The sequence below is a fragment of the Xenopus laevis genome, chromosome 5L (genome assembly GCF_017654675.1).
Source record: "Xenopus laevis strain J_2021 chromosome 5L, Xenopus_laevis_v10.1, whole genome shotgun sequence".
NCBI classification, from domain to species: domain Eukaryota; kingdom Metazoa; phylum Chordata; class Amphibia; order Anura; family Pipidae; genus Xenopus; species Xenopus laevis.
In genome coordinates this window covers 132,187,203-132,206,595 of record NC_054379.1, presented here as the reverse complement: position 1 = coordinate 132,206,595, position 19,393 = coordinate 132,187,203, and the positions used below count along the sequence as shown (strand labels likewise).

General features: G+C 40.8%; 1 protein-coding gene across 1 annotated transcript in view; it reads right to left on the bottom strand.

Annotated features, from left to right (window-relative positions):
• Positions 1-19,393, bottom strand: part of spsb4.L (splA/ryanodine receptor domain and SOCS box containing 4 L homeolog) — a gene marked incomplete at its 5' end in the record, with an annotated part of 90,830 nt that overhangs the window by 47,474 nt on the left and 23,963 nt on the right. The window contains 1 exon segment of the mRNA NM_001095770.1: positions 7,125-7,984. Coding sequence (NP_001089239.1) covers positions 7,125-7,818 — 694 coding nt within the window.

The window sequence follows — 19,393 nt, the reverse complement described above, 5'->3', positions numbered from 1 at the left end:
ACCCAACCAGAGAGGCTAAGGTCATCCAGAAGTAACATTTGCGATTGACTAAGATGGAATAACCAGTAGTGACAGGATATTCCACATACCCCATCTCCCACCGCTACACCACCTGATGGCAAGTATACCACTGCAGAGACACATTCTGTAATGTTGTGCAGATGCAGTGCCAATAGTTACCAGAGCTTGTGGACAAGAGACAAGGAACCACTAGTAACAAAGCATATGGATTATACCTGCTGGCAAACTAACATGCTGAAAGCAGGTTTAACAAGTTGGATATATGAACTGCATACAGAGTAGCTTTCACAATCACACTTCACTCCAACATCTCAAATAAGAAAGCCTTCTACAGTCTGCCGTTAGCCCTGACCCATCAAAGTTGGATGTCTGCAAAGTGAAAAGCTTTTAAACAAGATCCACACCCGCACGTAAGTTTTGCACTCATATTTCCCAGCTCATAGAAATCAATAGGAGAGTCCACATACAGGGACAATCCTTCTCCAACCAGTGCTGCAGGGCATACCACCCGCCTTGGTTTCTATTACTAGCATTAGAATAACATGGCCTTGGAACGTCAATCTCCAGCTTTACAGGGGAACCTCTATTTACTCTAATTGCTTTCAGACCAGCATGTTCTGTAAGTAGACTAACCCGTGGGTGGCCAAATCATCCACTTCAAAGACCTGGGTGCTTTATTTCTCCCCTGTAAGTCTATTTATAGGAAAGGACAGAGAGGGCATTAGCCTGGGGGGCACCAATATTAGAAGGTGACACTCGGCCAGAAAACGCCTTTGGTAAAAATGCAAATCACATACAAATATAGTTTGATATTTAGTCTTAATATCCAGTATCAAGCTGAAGAGCAAGAATGGCTGGAGGGTTGACCACCCCTGATTTTAGCTTCCAGCTCCCATATTTTCTTGGGCCCCTGATCACTAAGCCTGGTCCTGCTTCATTGCACAGCTATTGTCTGAAACATAAAAGTCCACATCCAGCAGCTTTTTCATCTGCCCTTTACGCCTCTCCCTCGCTCTGCCAAGGGGTATCAAAGGCTTTCCATTCTCATCCTGCCTTGCCTTCAGCTGTCTCTAAATTAACACCGGGCCTTGTCTGTAGAGAATAGTGAAGTCATTCTTATTAACACAAAGAAATCTTCCCATTTACAGTGCATTTTTTATCTGCCCACAAGTTTCATTTGTTCCTGGCTCAAACAAGGATCGATACATATTAAGCTCATTTTAACGTTGCCCCTAGAACTGCCAAGTAATTGACAATGTTAAAGGCTGCTGCATTCTGAATGAGCAAAGGGATTATCAAACACACAATTTGCCATAAACATTCTATTGTAAGACAGGAAGCTACTCTCCAATCAGGGCATCTGCTAAACATAGAAACGTTCCAGATATTTGAGCCACGCTTTTAGAAAGGCAGAAAAGGAGGGATAATAGCCTTTAAAACCAACTGAACCTTACGTGATTAGCAGGGCCACGAAGCATGGAATACGATTAACCTTCCCGGTGTGTGTATACAAAGCCCTGCCACCCACTACTGCAGCTTGAATAGGCCTCCGAGGAAGGAGCAGAACAACTCAATTGCCTGTTTTGACACCGTATTTGCAAACAAAATATCCCACCTTTTGTCCCTTAGTTTAAAAAAAAAAAAGTGGTTTCATAATGAAATAAAATGTATTTTTTTAAGGTTGGTTTAGCTGTAAAGATTAGAATAATTTTCTATTAAAGGGAAACAATCACCCACAAATGTAAAACGGTACAATACCTTCCACAATTGATTAACTGTTCTATATAGTAAATAACATACAGAATGCGTCCTGAATTAAAGCTCGAAAATGAACCCTGTGAAGGAAGAACTATAGAACATGGGCAGCACTCAGTGTATTTAGCATTGCTGAGTTGGGGTCCTGAGTTTGAGACTGACCAGGGCACTTTCTGCAAAGATTATATATGTGCTCTCTTTAAGGGTCAGTCCACATGAGCAGATTCGGGGAGATTTAGTTGCCTGTCGACTAATCACCTCTTCTTCTGGGCGACAATCTCCTCGAACTGCCTTTGCAGTTTGCGTCTTCCCGTCCGCCATAATGAAAAGTCAACTGCGTTAAAGCACACGCGGCGATTCGTTTTTCGAAGCCCTTTGGCCAAATCAGTGACTGTAAGGTGGGCCTGAATGAATAACGCTATGCTAATGATTGGAATTTGCTGGTACTATCCTATTAAACATGTTCACTGACATATCTGATCATTAGTACAAAGCTTTTTTGGGTCATCTGAGATTTAATGTATTTGAAGGATGCAAAGTAACAGTGACAGCCATCAGTTATCAAGCCTATTTCACCCAATGGTAAAGAAATAACAGTAACTATTGAGAATTACACCCCTCTAGCCTTCAGCTACATCTCCCAGCATCCCCAGCAAGCTGATAAGTATAGTTCATGCTCTCCTGAATGATGTAAGCTAGGTAATGATGGTTTATGTCCTTTTTAACAGCCTTAAAATACAATGGGGGTCATTAATAAAGTACGTAGAGTGCATATTTTTTTCGCGAATGATTGTATTGCCCATGTTTTCTTCCTGACCGCTAATATATTGCTCTGCTCGTAGAGTGTGTGATTTTTTTACACATTTAAAAAGCTCATATAGATATTCGCATTGAGAAAAAAATTTGCAATTCTGTTTGCACTTTTTCAGCTTAATAAAAGTAACCATGCGGAGGGCAAATATATTCACTGTGTGAACCAATCTGCCCTGCGCAAATTTTATAAATAAACCCCAATATTTTTATAAGAGAGAAATCTTAAAAGCATGGACATCAAAGCCCTCCCGATTTTCTGTGTTCCAACCTCAACTAAGGCTCATGAGAGAGATCAGGCTGGAGGGTTGACAGTTTGACACCTCACCCCATCTGTTTGGCAGAGAAAAATCATTTAAAACACTCGCAATACCATTTTCATAATGAGGAGCTGTAAGGGCCCATGAGCACTTTGAACAGCAGATGGTTGCTAGTTTGATGTGCAAATGAATCAGCAATAGGCATTTTAGGGATTCCAAAAGGAATGCTCTGGTGCCCTCCATTCATTAGTTCTGTAAATCTTTACCGAGCACTGGGCTAACATGATCACAGGACATGCAATTAATTTGTAGTAGGTCTGGGCCTTCCAGGCAATTTTCTGCTATTAACAGCACCCAGGAATATCATTAGCCTGCCTTAATGTGTTTATAAAATTACGGACAACATAATGAAGAAGAACAAATCTCTGCCACATTACGAGCTCATGGTATGTTCATATCTATCAATACCATACACACTTTGACAGGGCCTCAAAGGAGCTTGCTTATCTTACTTATGTTACATTTCATAGCTGAAAAATACCCAACCCCTCCCAACCCGCATCCAGCCGGCCCGCCATTCCCCTTAAGCCCCACCCTGCAGTGACGTCACAAAAGGGGCAGGGCGGTTGCAAGTCTATAAATTTAGGCCCCAGAAGCCGGCAGTGCTGGGTCACGGGCAGGGAGAGCAGGAGAAGAGCTCAACCCCGACCCGCAAAACCCGCAAGTTCCGTGGTTTCAGGCTGGCCCGCACATCACTAGTCCAGAGCTGTCCTTACATGGGTGCAAACCATGGCTACTGCCTCGCCTCATTGGAGTCCCACATAGCAGTAGTAGTTGAAAAGTGTGTACGGCTAGCTTAGTGCATTTACGGGATCCGTTAACCGGAAACCTGTTAACCAGAACGTTCAGAATTACGGAAAGGCCATCTGTCATAGACTCCATTTTATCCAAATCCAAATTTTTGAAAATGATTTCCTTTTTCTCTGTAATAATGTAACAGTACCTTGTACTTGATCCAGACTAAGATATAATTAATCCTTATTGGAAGCAAAACCAGCCTATTGGGTTTATTTAATGTTTACATGATTTTCTAGTAGACTTAAGGTATGAAGATCCAAATTATTGAAAGATCCGTTATCCTGAAAACCCCAGGTCCCAAGCATTCTGGATAACAGGTCCCATACCTGTAATACACCACATAGTAATTTCAGGTAACACAGCAGGCTACAGCTGTGTTTGTAGCTTTGTGGATAAAGAACTGTGGATATGAGTAAGCAGGTATACAAAATAAGATGGCAAGAGTAGCACTAGGTGTTTCCCCATCATGAATCCTTTCAGCTTTCTGTTGTAGGTGGGTGCCAGGAGTTACAGTATACTCCAACAAAAGGTAAAGGCCTATATGTTTGATTTTCCCACTCTATATAAATACCTATAGTCTTGACTGTGTCTCGTGAGGGAAGCCATAAGGGATCCCTATTAACAGTACATAAGTCAGGTATGTGGACCCTGGGGGTGAATGCAGGTAAAGCTGCCAAAGAAAGACGGGGCTACACTAATACTTTGCTTGGCCCCTACATTTTGTTAAATTACAGGTAACAGATCTCTTGATCTTGGGGTATTTCCCCATATAATTATATTCCGAGCTATGTATGTTAAGTGTGCTATAATCTGGTGACACAACACATTTAAAAAGGTCAGATGAGGAGAAACTAAATTATCATTATTGTGGCCTTAGGAAGTGGTCAAGACTTGCCCAAGTCCGTCATTTCTTCTTTTAGACTTGGAATATTTATATATGAGTCAGAACAACAGCAGATTTGAAAATAGAAATGACTGAATTCTGCTACTCTTAGTATGATCCAGGAACAGCTGCAACTAGAAGTCAATACATACTCTACATATTTCCCATTCACAGCACAGAAAAGCTTAATATTAACAAGCAAAATAACTTGCATAAAGTTCTACCTCCCAACAGCAGCCTACTTGGACAGTTTATTCATTATAAAAATACTTGGCCAGTTGGGTTGTGCTCTGTAACAAGGATCATTTACTTTTGTTGAATTTCTATTGGTTAGACATTAATCTCTATTGGTCTAAAGGCCTGGCAGACTGACTAGCCAATAGGATTGTAATGGGATTAAACTCTTGAAATTATGATGAACGAATGAAGAGAATAAAACGTCACAGCAGAATAATGGCAGTCACCGAGATGCCAATGGCAGACAAATCCAGTGGTGGGTCTACCTCTGGTGTGGATCATGGAGGCCATCCCAGTGTCAGTGTCCCTTTCCTCCTCCACACCTGGGCCTACTTTCTATAAACCAAAATTACTTGTGACTATGGTGGCTCCCTCTCTATTACTTTACTTGTTCATCTGTTAAACAAGATACTTTATGCCAATGTTATTAATAAGGAAGGAACAATACATGAAAGGTTGGTTGTTGTGGGTCACTGAACTGGTACATGAAAGGTTGATTGAACCTTTCACGTACTGAAACTGAAGGTCACAGGCCACTGAACTGGGGCAAACTATACTTTCACTACACAACTACTTGCCTAAATTGCCCAATGTCGACATCTGGCAACTTAAAGGAGAAGGAAAGGCTTGCAGCACTTGGGGGTTCAAATGTTAGGCACCCCCAAGTGATTGTAGTTACTTACCTAAAACCCCGGGCCGGTGCTCCTATCCACAGAAAACTGCACCGGCCAGGGGTTATACCAGTGAGCACCCCGGATCGATCTTCTTCCATCTTCCTCCTTCTTCGGGTGGTTGCGCATGCGCAGTAGAACGAAAAGCCGAACTTTAACTAAAAAGTCGGCTATTTCGTTCAACTGCGCATGCGTTTGCCCCGGGATATTTGAAGACAGAAGAAGACAAAAGTCGATCGCTCCATGGTGCTCACTGGTATAACCCCGAGCCAGTGCAGTTTTCTGCTGACAGGAGCACCGACCCGGGGTTTTAGTTAAGTAAATAATCACTTGGGGGTGCCTAACATTTAAACCCACAAGTGCTGCAAGCCTTTCCTTCTCCTTTAATTAAACGTGTTTCTACATTTGGAATTTCCCCTTCCCCTATTTGACAAAGCCAAAGAGTCCATCATGCTACGTAGTTCAGTTTAGGGCTAACTTCTGTGCGTAGCAGTATGAAAAGGTTAATAAATATAAGAGGGGACAGAAAAGATACACAGACTTGGCATGCGCCATTACAATCCTCCATGCAGGAGTCATCGCACAAAACCTGGACTCTTTGTACTGAAGCATTCAAGAAATGTGTTTACTGGCAAAGCAAAACCCCAAAGAGGCCAGACTGTGGAGAAAGCCACGCAAGCCGAGTATCTTACTGGTTTCTGCCTCCGTGATATTTTGCAACCAGCGTCCGGTAGGAGTTGTTAGGAGTAAGTGCTACAGATTTCATCCTGCTGACTGGCTCTATGTTGCTAACAGAATGTTTTACATAGAGGGAGCATGTGATGTGCTAACATGGCAAATGTATTTATATGCTGGTGCTTTCACCTTTCTCAGTGTTTTAGTTCACATGCTGGTTAAATATATGGATGAATGTCGGCTGCGTTAAGACTTGCCCTAAAATAGCTTTATAGGTTATTCCTTCTATTTTTCCCTGTATTATATACATTGTTTTGCATGCATTTCTGTATCACTAATGACTGCCATTTCATTAATGGACGCCAATGAAAAATTTAGATGCAATGTGACAGTAAAGTTTGGGAGTAGTACAGCTGAAGGGCCATAGAATGGAGAGTCCTGCTTTACTTATGCCATAACACTGACCTACATCCAATTTTTTTTTATAACTGAAGCCCAATGTGCTTCTCACCCAGTGCAAAAAAGTGCAAACAAAATTGCAAAGGGTGCAATGACTTGTCTTAAAAAGTCTAAGTCCATTAAATCTCCCGGGTCCCTGGCCAAAAGGCACAAAAATATCCAGCAGTCTTCGGACTCCCCTTCACTGAGGCGAAGGGGAGCCCCTTTATCCCCAAACCCTCGGCACAAAAGGCACAGTCCAATGCTTACTTCCAACAAGACAAGGCAGCCAGCTGTGGATTGCAGGGATATGAGTACCAACAGCTGCTAGTTTAGGCTAAAACAGGGCTTTCATGTACTACTAGCTCACATATGGCATGACAACAGACATGTAATCTCAACAACTGGCTCCCTCATTTCAGATAACCACATGGCATTATCCTCAAACCTTCAAAAACAGCATTCTAAAACATAAATATTTTATTAATAAAAAAAGAAGATAATTGTAGTACTTACGATCCAGTCCGTTGATGTATCGCATTGTAATTTCACAGTGACCCCATACAGCACTGACAATAGGATAAAGTTTTTTCCCTTTAAGTCCTCTGAAGGCAACTCCTAAGTATTGTCCATCTACTATGAAGCTAAGTGTTCCCTCGTCCATATCTAAAACTACGAGCAAAGATTCTGGGAGTACAAATGATTCGTCAGGTTCTAAAAAGGCTGGATACGTTACACCTGGTTGGTTTTTACTGTTGTGATATAGTTTGTTCCGTCCCAGGTCCCAGCCCCAAGACTCACTACTGCTTCCCACTAGTGAAGTATACCCAACAGAATGTAATGGAGCATCTGCCGTGGATACCCCAACAACAGCATGTGTTCCTCTTTGCCTGGTAGGCCAATGGATCTGCCAAACGTGAAGGCCCCTTGTGTAGCCGACTTTCCCTCTGATGCAGTCTGTGCTTTGTGCGACTGGATGCCTGTGGAACGTCATCCGGTCATCTTCTTTCACAAAAATATTCAAGGACCGGTCCTCATTATTCCAAGCATGCTTCTGCTGGACCTCTAAGGAGACAGTGGGCATATCCAACAGCATATCCAACCGGGCGGGTTTGCAAAAGTCAGGACCTCTCAACTCCCGCTTGACTGGCCTATAAGGGGGGTCACGAACATCCACAGACTTTATACTCCCTGAGATCTTCTGACCCATTTCTCAGCTTTGGGTTGTTACAATGTTAAGGGGATAGAGGGATGGGGGGGGGAGGAAAGTGTTCCTTGGTTTTCTGCTGTTACCTCATTAAGATACAGGAGATGTTGTCTTGAAAGACCCTTTTAGCGCAGAAGTCACTCAGCCCAGGTCTTCAGAGAAAATGCTCCTGCAAAAGAATAAGAGAACGCATTATCACAAGAGTTTAAAGTAATTCCAGATTCTTAGCCTTGAACCGGGGACTCAGAGTTTCATGAGACTTGCGTTGCTAAACATCAGTTATCTGATAATGGTGTATTTTGTTACAAATTATTCATTTGCAAAAAGATTAGCTTCCCATTAATAAGGACTAGATAACCGTTGCTTTTTTTTTTTTTGTAATGTTTCCACATTTTCCTGCGTAATAGGAAAAGCATATGATGATGTTTAAAATGCCATTGAGGGCTCACGTCACAGAGAAAGAGGGATCATGCTAGACTACCCAGCATTCTCAGCCAATACTAAAAGCATTGTACAAGAGATTTAGTTATATAAATAAGTGATGACGATGATATTAGGCACAGTATTATGTCAAGCAATAATAACCATTAAGGAAATTGCTACCTATCACTATAACCCGCAGAATGCTTTACAGCACTTTGACTTGCAGCATGGAGGTGCCTTATGTAAAAGTATATATGAATATTTGTCCATTGACCAACACATAGCCTACCCCCAAACGGAGATGTCCTGACTGGTGAGAGCACCACTGTTCTGGTACCTACTAATGTAAACTGATCAGACTAACAAGTTCTTCGGGTGAATGTTTCACAAAGAATCTCTTCATCGTCCGACTCCCAAGGCAACTCCATACATGTCCCCGTGATGAGACGCCGCTGATAATTTTATGCGCCCTGTTCTGACGCTGACAAACTGAAGCAGCGAGCGGAAAACAAAATGTGCCTGACAATGTACAGAGCTCACAGTGTGCAGCACAGACAATAACTTCCTCTGATTCATAATGGGATACAGACTGCTTTCCTTCTCTCCACCCTCCGCAGCAGTCTAGCCAAAGCCTCGCCTTTGGATATAAGAACATTACTTACATTCTTTTAGGTAACGGTCCTGCATGGCAGCTAGCACATCAGTGGGAAATTTAACTCTTTATCAGGTACATGTTCTCCATACACCTTCTGCCTGAGACCTGTGCTCTGGGCTGGTGTTGTTTTAGAAATGGTTAAACACAGCTGGGAAAGTCCCAGGAAACCAAGGAACTGTAGCTCTTAGGATTTTCCCCAAAACATTTCTGGCTTTTCTTTTTTTACCTATTTGAATACCCACAGTTGTCCTTAACTAACAGAGGGGACCACAAAGTGTATATTACTGTAAGGCTATTATACGTTAAAGGAACATTAACACCAAAATATTAAATTGTATTACAGGAATGACAATATAATGTACTGTTTCCCTGCACTGGTAAAACTGGTGTGTTTGCTTCAAAAAACACTACTATAGTTCATATAAACAAGCTGCTATGTAGCTACGGGGGCAGCCATTGAAGCACAGGATACACAGTAGATAACAGATTTACTCTGAAGAATCCCACTGTACTACAGAGCTTATCTGTTATCTGCTGTGAATCCTGTGCCTTTTCTAATTTTTCAGTTTTGAATGGCTACACAGCAGCTTTCTTACATAAATTATTGTAGTCTTTCTGAAGCAAACACACACACACACACACACACAGTACCTTATATTTTCATTACTTTAAATTACATTTTTTGGTATTACTGTTCCTTTAACGGCCCCAGATTGGACAAGATATGGGGCAGTATGGCAACCTTGTCCAGGGCATCAGAAACCCTACATACAAGACTGTCTATGCCAGCTAGCACACCTGCAGTACCCTGCTGGAATTATAAATACAGGTATGGGATCGGTGATCCAAAAAGCTCTGAATAATGGGAAGGCCGGAATCCTTTTTATCAAAATAATAAAAAAAATATAAATACATTACTTACTTTTTCCCCAAACAATCCTATTGGGATTATTTAATGTTTAAAGCAGTGATCCCAAACCAGTAGCTCGTGAGCAACATGTTGCTCTCCAACCCCTTGGATGTTGCTCCCAGTGGTCTCAAAGCAGGAGCTTATTTTTGAATTCCAGGCTTGGAGTCAAGTTTTGGTTGTATAAAAACCAGTTGCACTGCCAAACAGAGCCTCAATGTAGGTTGACAATCCACATAGGGGCTACTAAATGGCCAATCACAGCACTTATTTGGCACCCCAGGAACATTTTCATGCTAGTGTTGCTCCCCAACTCCTTTTACTTCTGAATGTTGCTCACCGGTTCAAAAGGTTGGGGATCCCTGGTTTAAAGGGATACTGTCATGGGAAAAAACATTTTTTTCAAAATGAATTGATTAATAGTACTGCTCCAGCAGAATTTTGCACTGAAATCCATTTCTCAAAAGAGCAAACTGATTTTTTTATATTCAATTTTGAAATCTGACATGGGGCTAGACATATTGTCAATTTCCCAGCTGCCCCAAGTCATGTGACTTGTGCTCTGATAAACTTCAATCACTCTTTACTGCTGTACTGCAAGTTGGAGTGATATCACCCCCTCCCATCCCCCCCCCCCAGCAGCCAAACAAAAGAACAATGGGAAGGTAACCAGATAGCAGCTCCCTAACACAAGATAACAGCTGCCTGGTAGATCTAAGAACAACACTCAATAGTAAAAACCCATGTCTCACTGAGACATTCAGTTACATTGAGAATGAAAAACAGCAGCCTGCCAGAAAGCATTTCTCTCCTAAAGTGCAGGCACAAGTCACATGACTTGGGGCAGCTGGGAAATTGACAAAATGTCTAGCCCCATGTCAGATTTCAAAACTGAATATAAAAAAAATCTGTTTTCTCTTTTGAGAAATGGATTTCAGTGCAGAATTCTGCTGGAGTAGCACTGTTAACTGATGCGTTTTGAAAAAAACATGTTTTCCGATGACAGTATCCCTTTAAATTATTTTTTTAGTGCACTTAAGGATTGAAGATTCAAATTATGGAGAGATCGGTTATCCAGAAAACACTAGGTCCTTAGCATTCTGAATAACAGATCCCATTAGCGGGCCTTTTGTGTTAATGAAATAAAAGTTTGTTATAGATTTAACCCCCTCCGAATCACTTATTTAACCTTTGCACGGCACCGGAGGCGAGCTGACTGACTGTGAGGGAAGATACGGCATTGTTTAAGGACGCGCATTGTGTAAGCGAGGCTGTTTGAACTCAAGGGACCGGTGTCTAACAGCGCCTGGGAAACACGCCGGCATCGAGCGGTCTCTCTGCGAGCCTTCCAATGCCTTTGTCTTGCTACAGTTTGGTAAGTTTTTAGGACCCGCAGGGTCTAAGCCGGATTTCCGACGATCCTTCACCATCTGCAGCCTCTTTTTCTTTTAGAAATATCGCACGTTCCAACACTGCATATACCCTGCTATAAAAGAATATTCTGCACGCTCTTGTTTGACGATCCTGATTGTGAGTAGTTCTAACATCAGAGATAATTCAAAGAAGAGTTGAACGTACTACTCCATGTGTAGTTTCTTTTCTTTTTAGGTGTTTGTGTTTAAAGTTATAAGGATAATAGCGCACCTTTCTTGCTGACTGACATTACCGACAGTGGAAGTGTGGATCCACTAATTTTTGGTGCCGCTTTCCCTGAAAAAATTACTTGTGCAACAGCGCAGCCTTCACCCAATTCTTCTATTCCCATTAGCGGTCAACTTACTTCTGAATAGACCACTAATAATAAACTCGATCTCTCTCTCCTGTATTTGTTATAATATTTTGGATCTGGAGCTCAAGCCCAATTTTTGCAGCAGTGATATGAGTGAGAGGGGGAATAACACAGATGCTCCACTTTGGTTCTTCCAAGCTGTTATGCCCCTCACCATCTTCATGTGACCTTCTTTTAATTCCAACTACAGTATATTAGTTTCTATTTCACAAACAGGTTTTCCTACTTTACACTGCTAGCTACACTGTTATATAAATAACATACAGTACATTCATTTTTAGATGTATCCTTTTAAATCTGCAATAGAAACAGTGACACAGTGCTGACGAGCCAGTAAGACGTTCTTCACTGACACAGTGCCCAGAATTATCTCTCTAGGTTATGTACAGTATGCAGACAGCATATCAGGAAGAATTCCCTATCCCTCTGGTTTACAGTATCTTGGAGGAGCCTGTGTCATGCTGTAAGCACTAACAAAGTGTTATGGGCAAGGACAAGAGAAAAATGCATTAGTAATGATGCACATCATCGACAGACGTTTGCATCACAAGTGATCATGTTTTTAGCACAATCGAGGGCCAAAAAATATAGGGTTGGGATGTACTGTACTTCTGTACTGCTGGGTCAACATAATAAATAACTTAGGGACACTGTTAACCCAAATATAACAACTCCAAAGTATAAAACTATAAATATATATTTATTTTAAGTTTACATTTTGAAATGTAAAAAAGATTTTTCAATGATTTCAGTCATGTAAAGGAATTGTTGTAAAAAGTATTATTGTCTGTCCTTTACTGTTAACTTTGCTGCTTATCCTGACTGCATATGCCATTGAAGTATAGTGATAGTCATTAATTGCCAATACCTTGTATTAAGTCCTGTGACTAAAAGACCTATAAAGAAGGAGAATTATGCAGGTATCAGCGTCATGGCTAGAGGAGAGCTGATTACAGCTACTGTTTCAATGGCACATGTAGTCAGGGCCAGCGACACAAAGAAGGACAGATCCTGCTTTCATTAGCAATTATATTTTACATATACAGGTATGGGATCCGTTATCCAGAATGCTCCGAATTACAGGAAGTCCATCTTCCATAGACTTCATTTTAATCAAATAATCCAAATTTTAAAAAATTATTTATTTTATCCCTGGAACAAGAAGACTGTTCCTTGTACTTGATCCAAATATAATTATTCCAGAGGAGGAACTACCAGGGGTGCAAAGGGTGGGCCTGGCTGTATAGCCTGCACCCAGACCCCATGTGACCTAGTTCCGTTACTGAATTAATCCTAATAGGAGGCAAAAAATCCTATTGGGTTTAATCAATGTTTAAAGGATTTTTAGCAGACAAGAGCATGTTGGATAACAGGCCCATTGGTCATTTTAAAATCCTTGCCATTTTTAATAAACGTATATCGGAAAATAGCTTTGGATTAAATTTTACATATCATTTTGCCTTGTTTTGTCTGTGCTACAAGTCAAAGTGCTCAAAATCAACCCCTTTTCTGCCTGTAGGATTGTGGGAAAACACAATCACAATCAATTTTTATGCAACAGGCAGCAATGGAAGCGTCGATTGAGGGTATTTCCATTCTAAAAATGTGGCATGTTTGTAAGAGTGCTTACGCCAAGCTCTGGCTGTGCAATTGCTTCCATTGGAAACTTACCAGAAACCTATATAGAAAAAGAAAAACAGGGATGGAGAGCAAGCTACAATCTGACTGCGCATGCCTATTCTTCCATGAAATGTCCTACTCTCTATATGCCAACGAGATTATAAGGTGAAATGGCACATCTAGTAACGGAAGGAGAAAAGAAGGATTACTTATAAATAGTTATTTGAATCATCTTTGTAAATGAATAAATATTTTGTTGTTGATATTTGAAAGCAATTTAAATACTGTCTGGTGGAACTCAGAAACACTCCATTATGAAACCAGGTAATTTGTTATGACATCTTAATAGATAATGTGCCTATTGTTCATGTTTACAAGGCCATTTCCTTTCTCAGACAGTGGTACCGTAACACGCCATATATCTGGAATAGAAATAATTATATGAGGTCCTGGTACAGTGGTTTCATGCTGTCTTCACTTTGTTCTACTTTAATAAAGTCAAAGCTTCCATAAAGCCCCTGACTAAGAGGGACCAGAAATAACAGGATTATGGTGCATCTTATCTTCATGGTTTATGTGCAGGAGCCCCCATATTTCCTACTCTTTGCAACAACCTTTTAACTAAACTAAAAAAACGCCTACATATCTTCTTAAAAGATATAACTGGTCAGCACAGATGACCCTCCCTAACATTTAAAAAAAAGTCCATACAGAAAGCTTATAGCCTGCATAAGCAACAAATGATTTGTCAAAATAGCTGGTTGGTGGCCTTGGACGAGGACACTAGGAGGGCTGAGAGACGGAAATCCCTGGCCCATGAGCAGTGTTCCGAGCAGACACGTACATCAGTGAAACCCGCGTGATATTCCATCCATGCCTAGATATCAAATTCCTTAGTTTCCTGACAATTGCAGCAGACTAATTTTAGCTGCAGGATGACATAAGTATGCTAGAAAAAATCCACTGCCTGTGAGTCTGACCAGCAGTCTGCTCACATCTTAGCTATGCAGGGACTTGGGAGGGACTATAATAGATATTAACTGATTCACTGCTCATCTGGGTAAAAAGGAATTGCAACGTGTTCCAAAGACATGCCCGGGACGCAAAAACAGCGTGTAACACCATTATAGAACTGCCAGTTCCCTCAGTAGTGCTGACTCATCATTAACTACTAGTAGTGTGATAGCAGGTATAGTAGGGAGAGACGGTGCCTATAGTAACAGTGGGATAATAGTCTCTGGGAAGGAGCTGTGGGTTAGCAGGTATAGTAGGGAGAGACGGTGCCTATAATAGCAGTGGGATAATAGTCTCTGGGAAGGGAGTGTGACTGTGGGATTGCAGGTATAGTAGGGAGAGATGGTGCTTATAGTAGCAGTGGGATAATAGTCTCTGGGAAGGGATCGTGACTGTGGGATAGCAGGTATAGTAGGGAGAGATGGTGCCTATAGTAGCAGTGGGATAATAGTCTCTGGGAAGGGAGTGTGACTGTGGGATAGCAGGTATAGTAGGGAGAGATGGTGCCTATAGTAGCAGTGGGATAATAGTCTCTGGGAAGGGAGTGTGACTGTGGGATTGCAGGTATAGTAGGGAGAGATGGTGCTTATAGTAGCAGTGGGATAATAGTCTCTGGGAAGGGATCGTGACTGTGGGATAGCAGGTATAGTAGGGAGAGAGGGTGCCTATAGTAACAGTGGGATAATAGTCTCTGGGAAGGAGCTGTGGCTTAGCAGGTATAGTAGGGAGAGATGGTGTCTATAGTAGCAGTGGGATAATAGTCTCTGGGAAGGGAGTGTGACTGTGGGATAGCAGGTATAGTAGGGAGAGATGGTTCCTATTGTAGCAATGGGCATAACAAGCTCTGGGACCGTTGCTGTGGGAAAGCAGTTATAGTATGGGGGTATTTATAGCAGTAATGAAAAATCCTTTACAAATGCTTGTGGAAAAATCATGTAAATCAGCTTTTCTTTAAAGTTGTATGTTATTTGACACAGATATATATATATATATATATATATATATAACTTTTCTGCATCAACCCATAATTCTAAGGCTAATGCCACACAGGACTGAAATCGGCCTGCTGAAATATGCAGGCGAGAATCAGCCCCATCGCGGGCATAAGCCTCCTCTCCTGCCTTCACCCGGAACTATTGTGTTGGCTCAAGGGCAAGCTGCAGGCACACGTGGCTGATTTCAGTGTAAGAATTCAAACTTTTGTTTCTTCCACAAAATCAACCGCATGTGCCTACACCTAAGCTGATACAGTGGTCCAGGCAGAAGAGGAGGCTAATGTCCATATAGAGACTGTATTTCAGCAGGTGATTTCAGCCAACAGGTGGCACTAGCCCAAGTACATTTTGGTAGGTGTACCATGCAGGGCTTTCCCTAGTGGTAATGGGTCCAAAGGAAAAGTAAACTACAAGAGTCCTCTGCACTCAACCCATTATCAATATATTTAAGACAGACATTTTGAGCATATTGCTACTAAAAAATGCCTTACCCTTTAAACAACACAGGGATTGTTTGTCCATATATTGCAATATATTTAAGCTGGCCAACTACGTCAAAGTCATCCCATATCTGGCCAGTCCTACGCTCAATTTTCATCTGATTCATTAAGAATTCAATTGCTTAATTATACATTTTACAAAGGGACTAAGTTTTACCTGCAACTTACTTGCTGCTTTCAAAGTAAAACTCCCAAACTTGGCTGCCCTTTTATTAGACACCAGTGGGATCACCTGACTATAGCTGGGAAGGGTGGGAGCTACAACATGGAGCTGGTCACTGCTCCTGTATAACTATAACAAACAAGGGAAAGTTGTGCTCAGGACTGGCCAGATATGGGATGACTTTGACGTAGTTGGCCAGCTTAAATATATTGCAATATATGGACAAACAATCCCTGTGTTGTTTAAAGGGTAAGGCATTTTTTAGTAGCAGTATGCACAAAATGTCTCTGTCTTAAATATATTGATAATGGGTTGAGTGCAGAGGACTCTTGTAGTTGACTATATGTATTTTGTAGTCACACCCTCATTGCACTCCCGCCTAATGGTTTTAAAAAATAGTGGTGAGCACAACTTTCCTTTGTTTCCAAAGGAAAAGTACCCTGTGTGGGGCTCATTATTTCAAACACAAGCTTATGCAACCCACAATCCTTCCCAAGGGCTCATTTATTTTTATTGTTCTGTAATGATACTGGCATAAGGATTATTCCTGCCCAACAGACCCACTCCAGTCTAAATCCGCCTGTACAGCTCCATATAGAGTGCTGAACAATTAATATATTGACAGGGCAGGGATCTCCTTCCTCTTGTGTTTTTAAAACTTAACTCTTAATATTTAATTTAACTGTACTTTGTATTTATTATTGTATTGACCCGTTTGTTCTGTTAATTTATTGTTCTGCCATACAGTGCTGCGTACACAAGTAGCGCTACATAAATAGAATTAAACATGCATACATAAGGACACTGCCAAAAAAGGTACTTCCTGTAGAAAAAACAGACACAACACTGTCCCAGATTTAGTTTTTAGACAGACGTGGCCTTACATGCCCCCCCACTGACCAGAAATAACCAAACCCACAGTAACACTAAACAGAAGGTGTTCTTAGATCATAGTTGCCATGTAATTACCAGCGAGACGTGTTCTAACACAGAGCACACAGCGAGACACACCTACTACACACTAAATACTAAATGCATGGACTGAATGAGACTATTTAATTGTGTGTTTTCCTATATGGCCTCATGTCTAACCAAAGGCTTCACTGTCTGACTTCTTTATATGATATCACAGGTCTAAGCTCTGCCAGTGGTAACTGAGAGTTGCAGTTTAGCCGATAAGCTGTAACACGACACCTTTGTGTGCTAAGGGATGCTGGGAGTTGTAGTTTAACCGATGCAGAAAGAAGTTGGCAGCAATAGGGGATAGGTGGGTTTTATGAAGGCTCTCAAATTTTCATCCAGCTAACAGATCGGCCTCTAACAGCTGCACAGCAGTTTGTCCGGATTCCATTACGAGGAACAATTACTGAACAACATATGATTTTCAGCAGTTATCTATAAATACTCAGTGTGCCGTGCGCTTGCTTCATTATCACTGGAGAAATTCTCAGCATCATTACACAGCTTGTTGTGTTCATTATCAGTATGGAGATAAAAAGCACCACTGCTTAGTATGTCAGGCTCATTAGCGGTACAAAGGTACTCCGCATTATTACCCAGCATGTTCTGTATAGCGTTTAAACTGCTTTTGTTGCATGTGTTGAGTACCTGAATATAAACATACACAGTACTGTATTAGCGGGGTTGTTTAAATTAACTTTTGGTATAATGTAGAGCAGTGACCCCAAAAAGTAGCTTGTGAGCAACTTGTTGCTCCCCAACACCTTGGATTTTGCTCTCAGTGGCCTCAAAGCAGGTTCTTATTTTTGAATTTCAGGCTTTGGTTGTATAAAAAAAGCGATATACTGCTCTATAACAGCTCTCTAGTTTGCAATTTCATCAATCCGGTTGCTAGCGTCCAAATCACCCTAGCAATCCATGCATTGATTTGAAGAAGAGACCGGTATATGAATAGAAGAGGGTCTGAATAGAAACATGAGTAAAAAAAAAAAAAGTAGCAATAACAATAAATGTGTAGCCTTACAAAGCATTTATTTTTTAGATGGGGTCAGTGACCCCCATTGGAAAACTGGAAAAAAATCGGAAGATGAAGGCAAATAATTAAAAAACCATAAAAAAATAAAGACCAATTGAGAAGTTGTTTAGAATTTGCCATTCTATAACATACCAAAAGTTAATTTAAAGGTGAACTGCCCATGTAATACATAATTAGTGGCTCATTTAATAACATGGGGTCAATTTGCACGTGGGAAGTAACCGATAGCAACCAAACAGCAATATTCAGTCTGTGGCAGGAAGAATAATGATTGATTGTTTGCAGTGGGTTATTGCACCAGTGCAAATATGCCCATTGTCTCTAAGCCACACAACACGGGCCATTATTATCAGTATTGAATACTCTTCCTTTATTAATGCGTATTCCTGCTGCAATAAAAATAAGGGAAACCTGAACTCAATCTTGATATATACATAAGAATTTACAACATACTAGTATGCGATCGCCTACATATCTGGGAGGTTAATTAATAACGCTGCAAAATTTGCACCAGACCTACAACCCATGGCAACCTATGATCAAGTAGCATTCATCGGCCATCTCTTAGATAGAAAGCATTTGATTGGTTGCTATAGGTGTCTATACTTCTGTCAAACTATGTTACATTTATTGATATCCCATACATTTTATTTCCCATTTATTTTTCACAGGGTGACTATCTGATGGAAAAATATACCCCCTTTTTTAGAATTTAAAGATATAAGCCATCAAGGATTTCCCTGATCATATAAAGGCCATGGAACTTCTCTGTGACTTTTACAGTCCTAATATTATTATTATTATAATACACAAGTTTCAGTGAGTCATGTGTCAGAAATGTCATCACTAAGCGCCAATTATAACTGATGACATGGGCACTGTTTATAAGGATATCATTTACAGGATATTAATGGCTCCTGTGTATTGTAAAACTGATACATGTATTGGAGGATCCCTATGGCTGGTCTGAACACAGACATTACACATACAGATAGGGTCAGTGCCCCTGAATGGACTGCAGTACTTCAAAAAAACAAAGTAATACCTCCTAATCATGTATATGTCTATTAAAGGAACAGTAACACAAAAAACGAAAGTGTATCAAAATAATTACAATATAATGTACTGCTGCCCTGCACTGGTAAACATTTTGTCTTTGCTTCAGAAAGACTACTATAATTTATATAGTAATGGGGCAGCCATTCTAGCTGGAAAAAAAGGAGAAAGGGCACAGGTTACATAGAAGATAACAGATAAGCCTGGTAAAAAACACATTCTATTCTACAGAGCTTATCTTTTATCTGCTTTCCAACCTGTGCCTTTTCTCCTTTTTTTCCAGCTTGAATGGCTGCCCCCATAACTAGACAGCAGCTTCATTATATATACTATAGTAGTCTTTCTGAAGCAAATGCAGACATTTTACTAGAGCAGGGCAGCAGTATATTATATTGTAATTACTTTGATAAATGTAAATTTTTTGCTGTTACTGTGCCGTTAACGGGGATATAAATGGAAG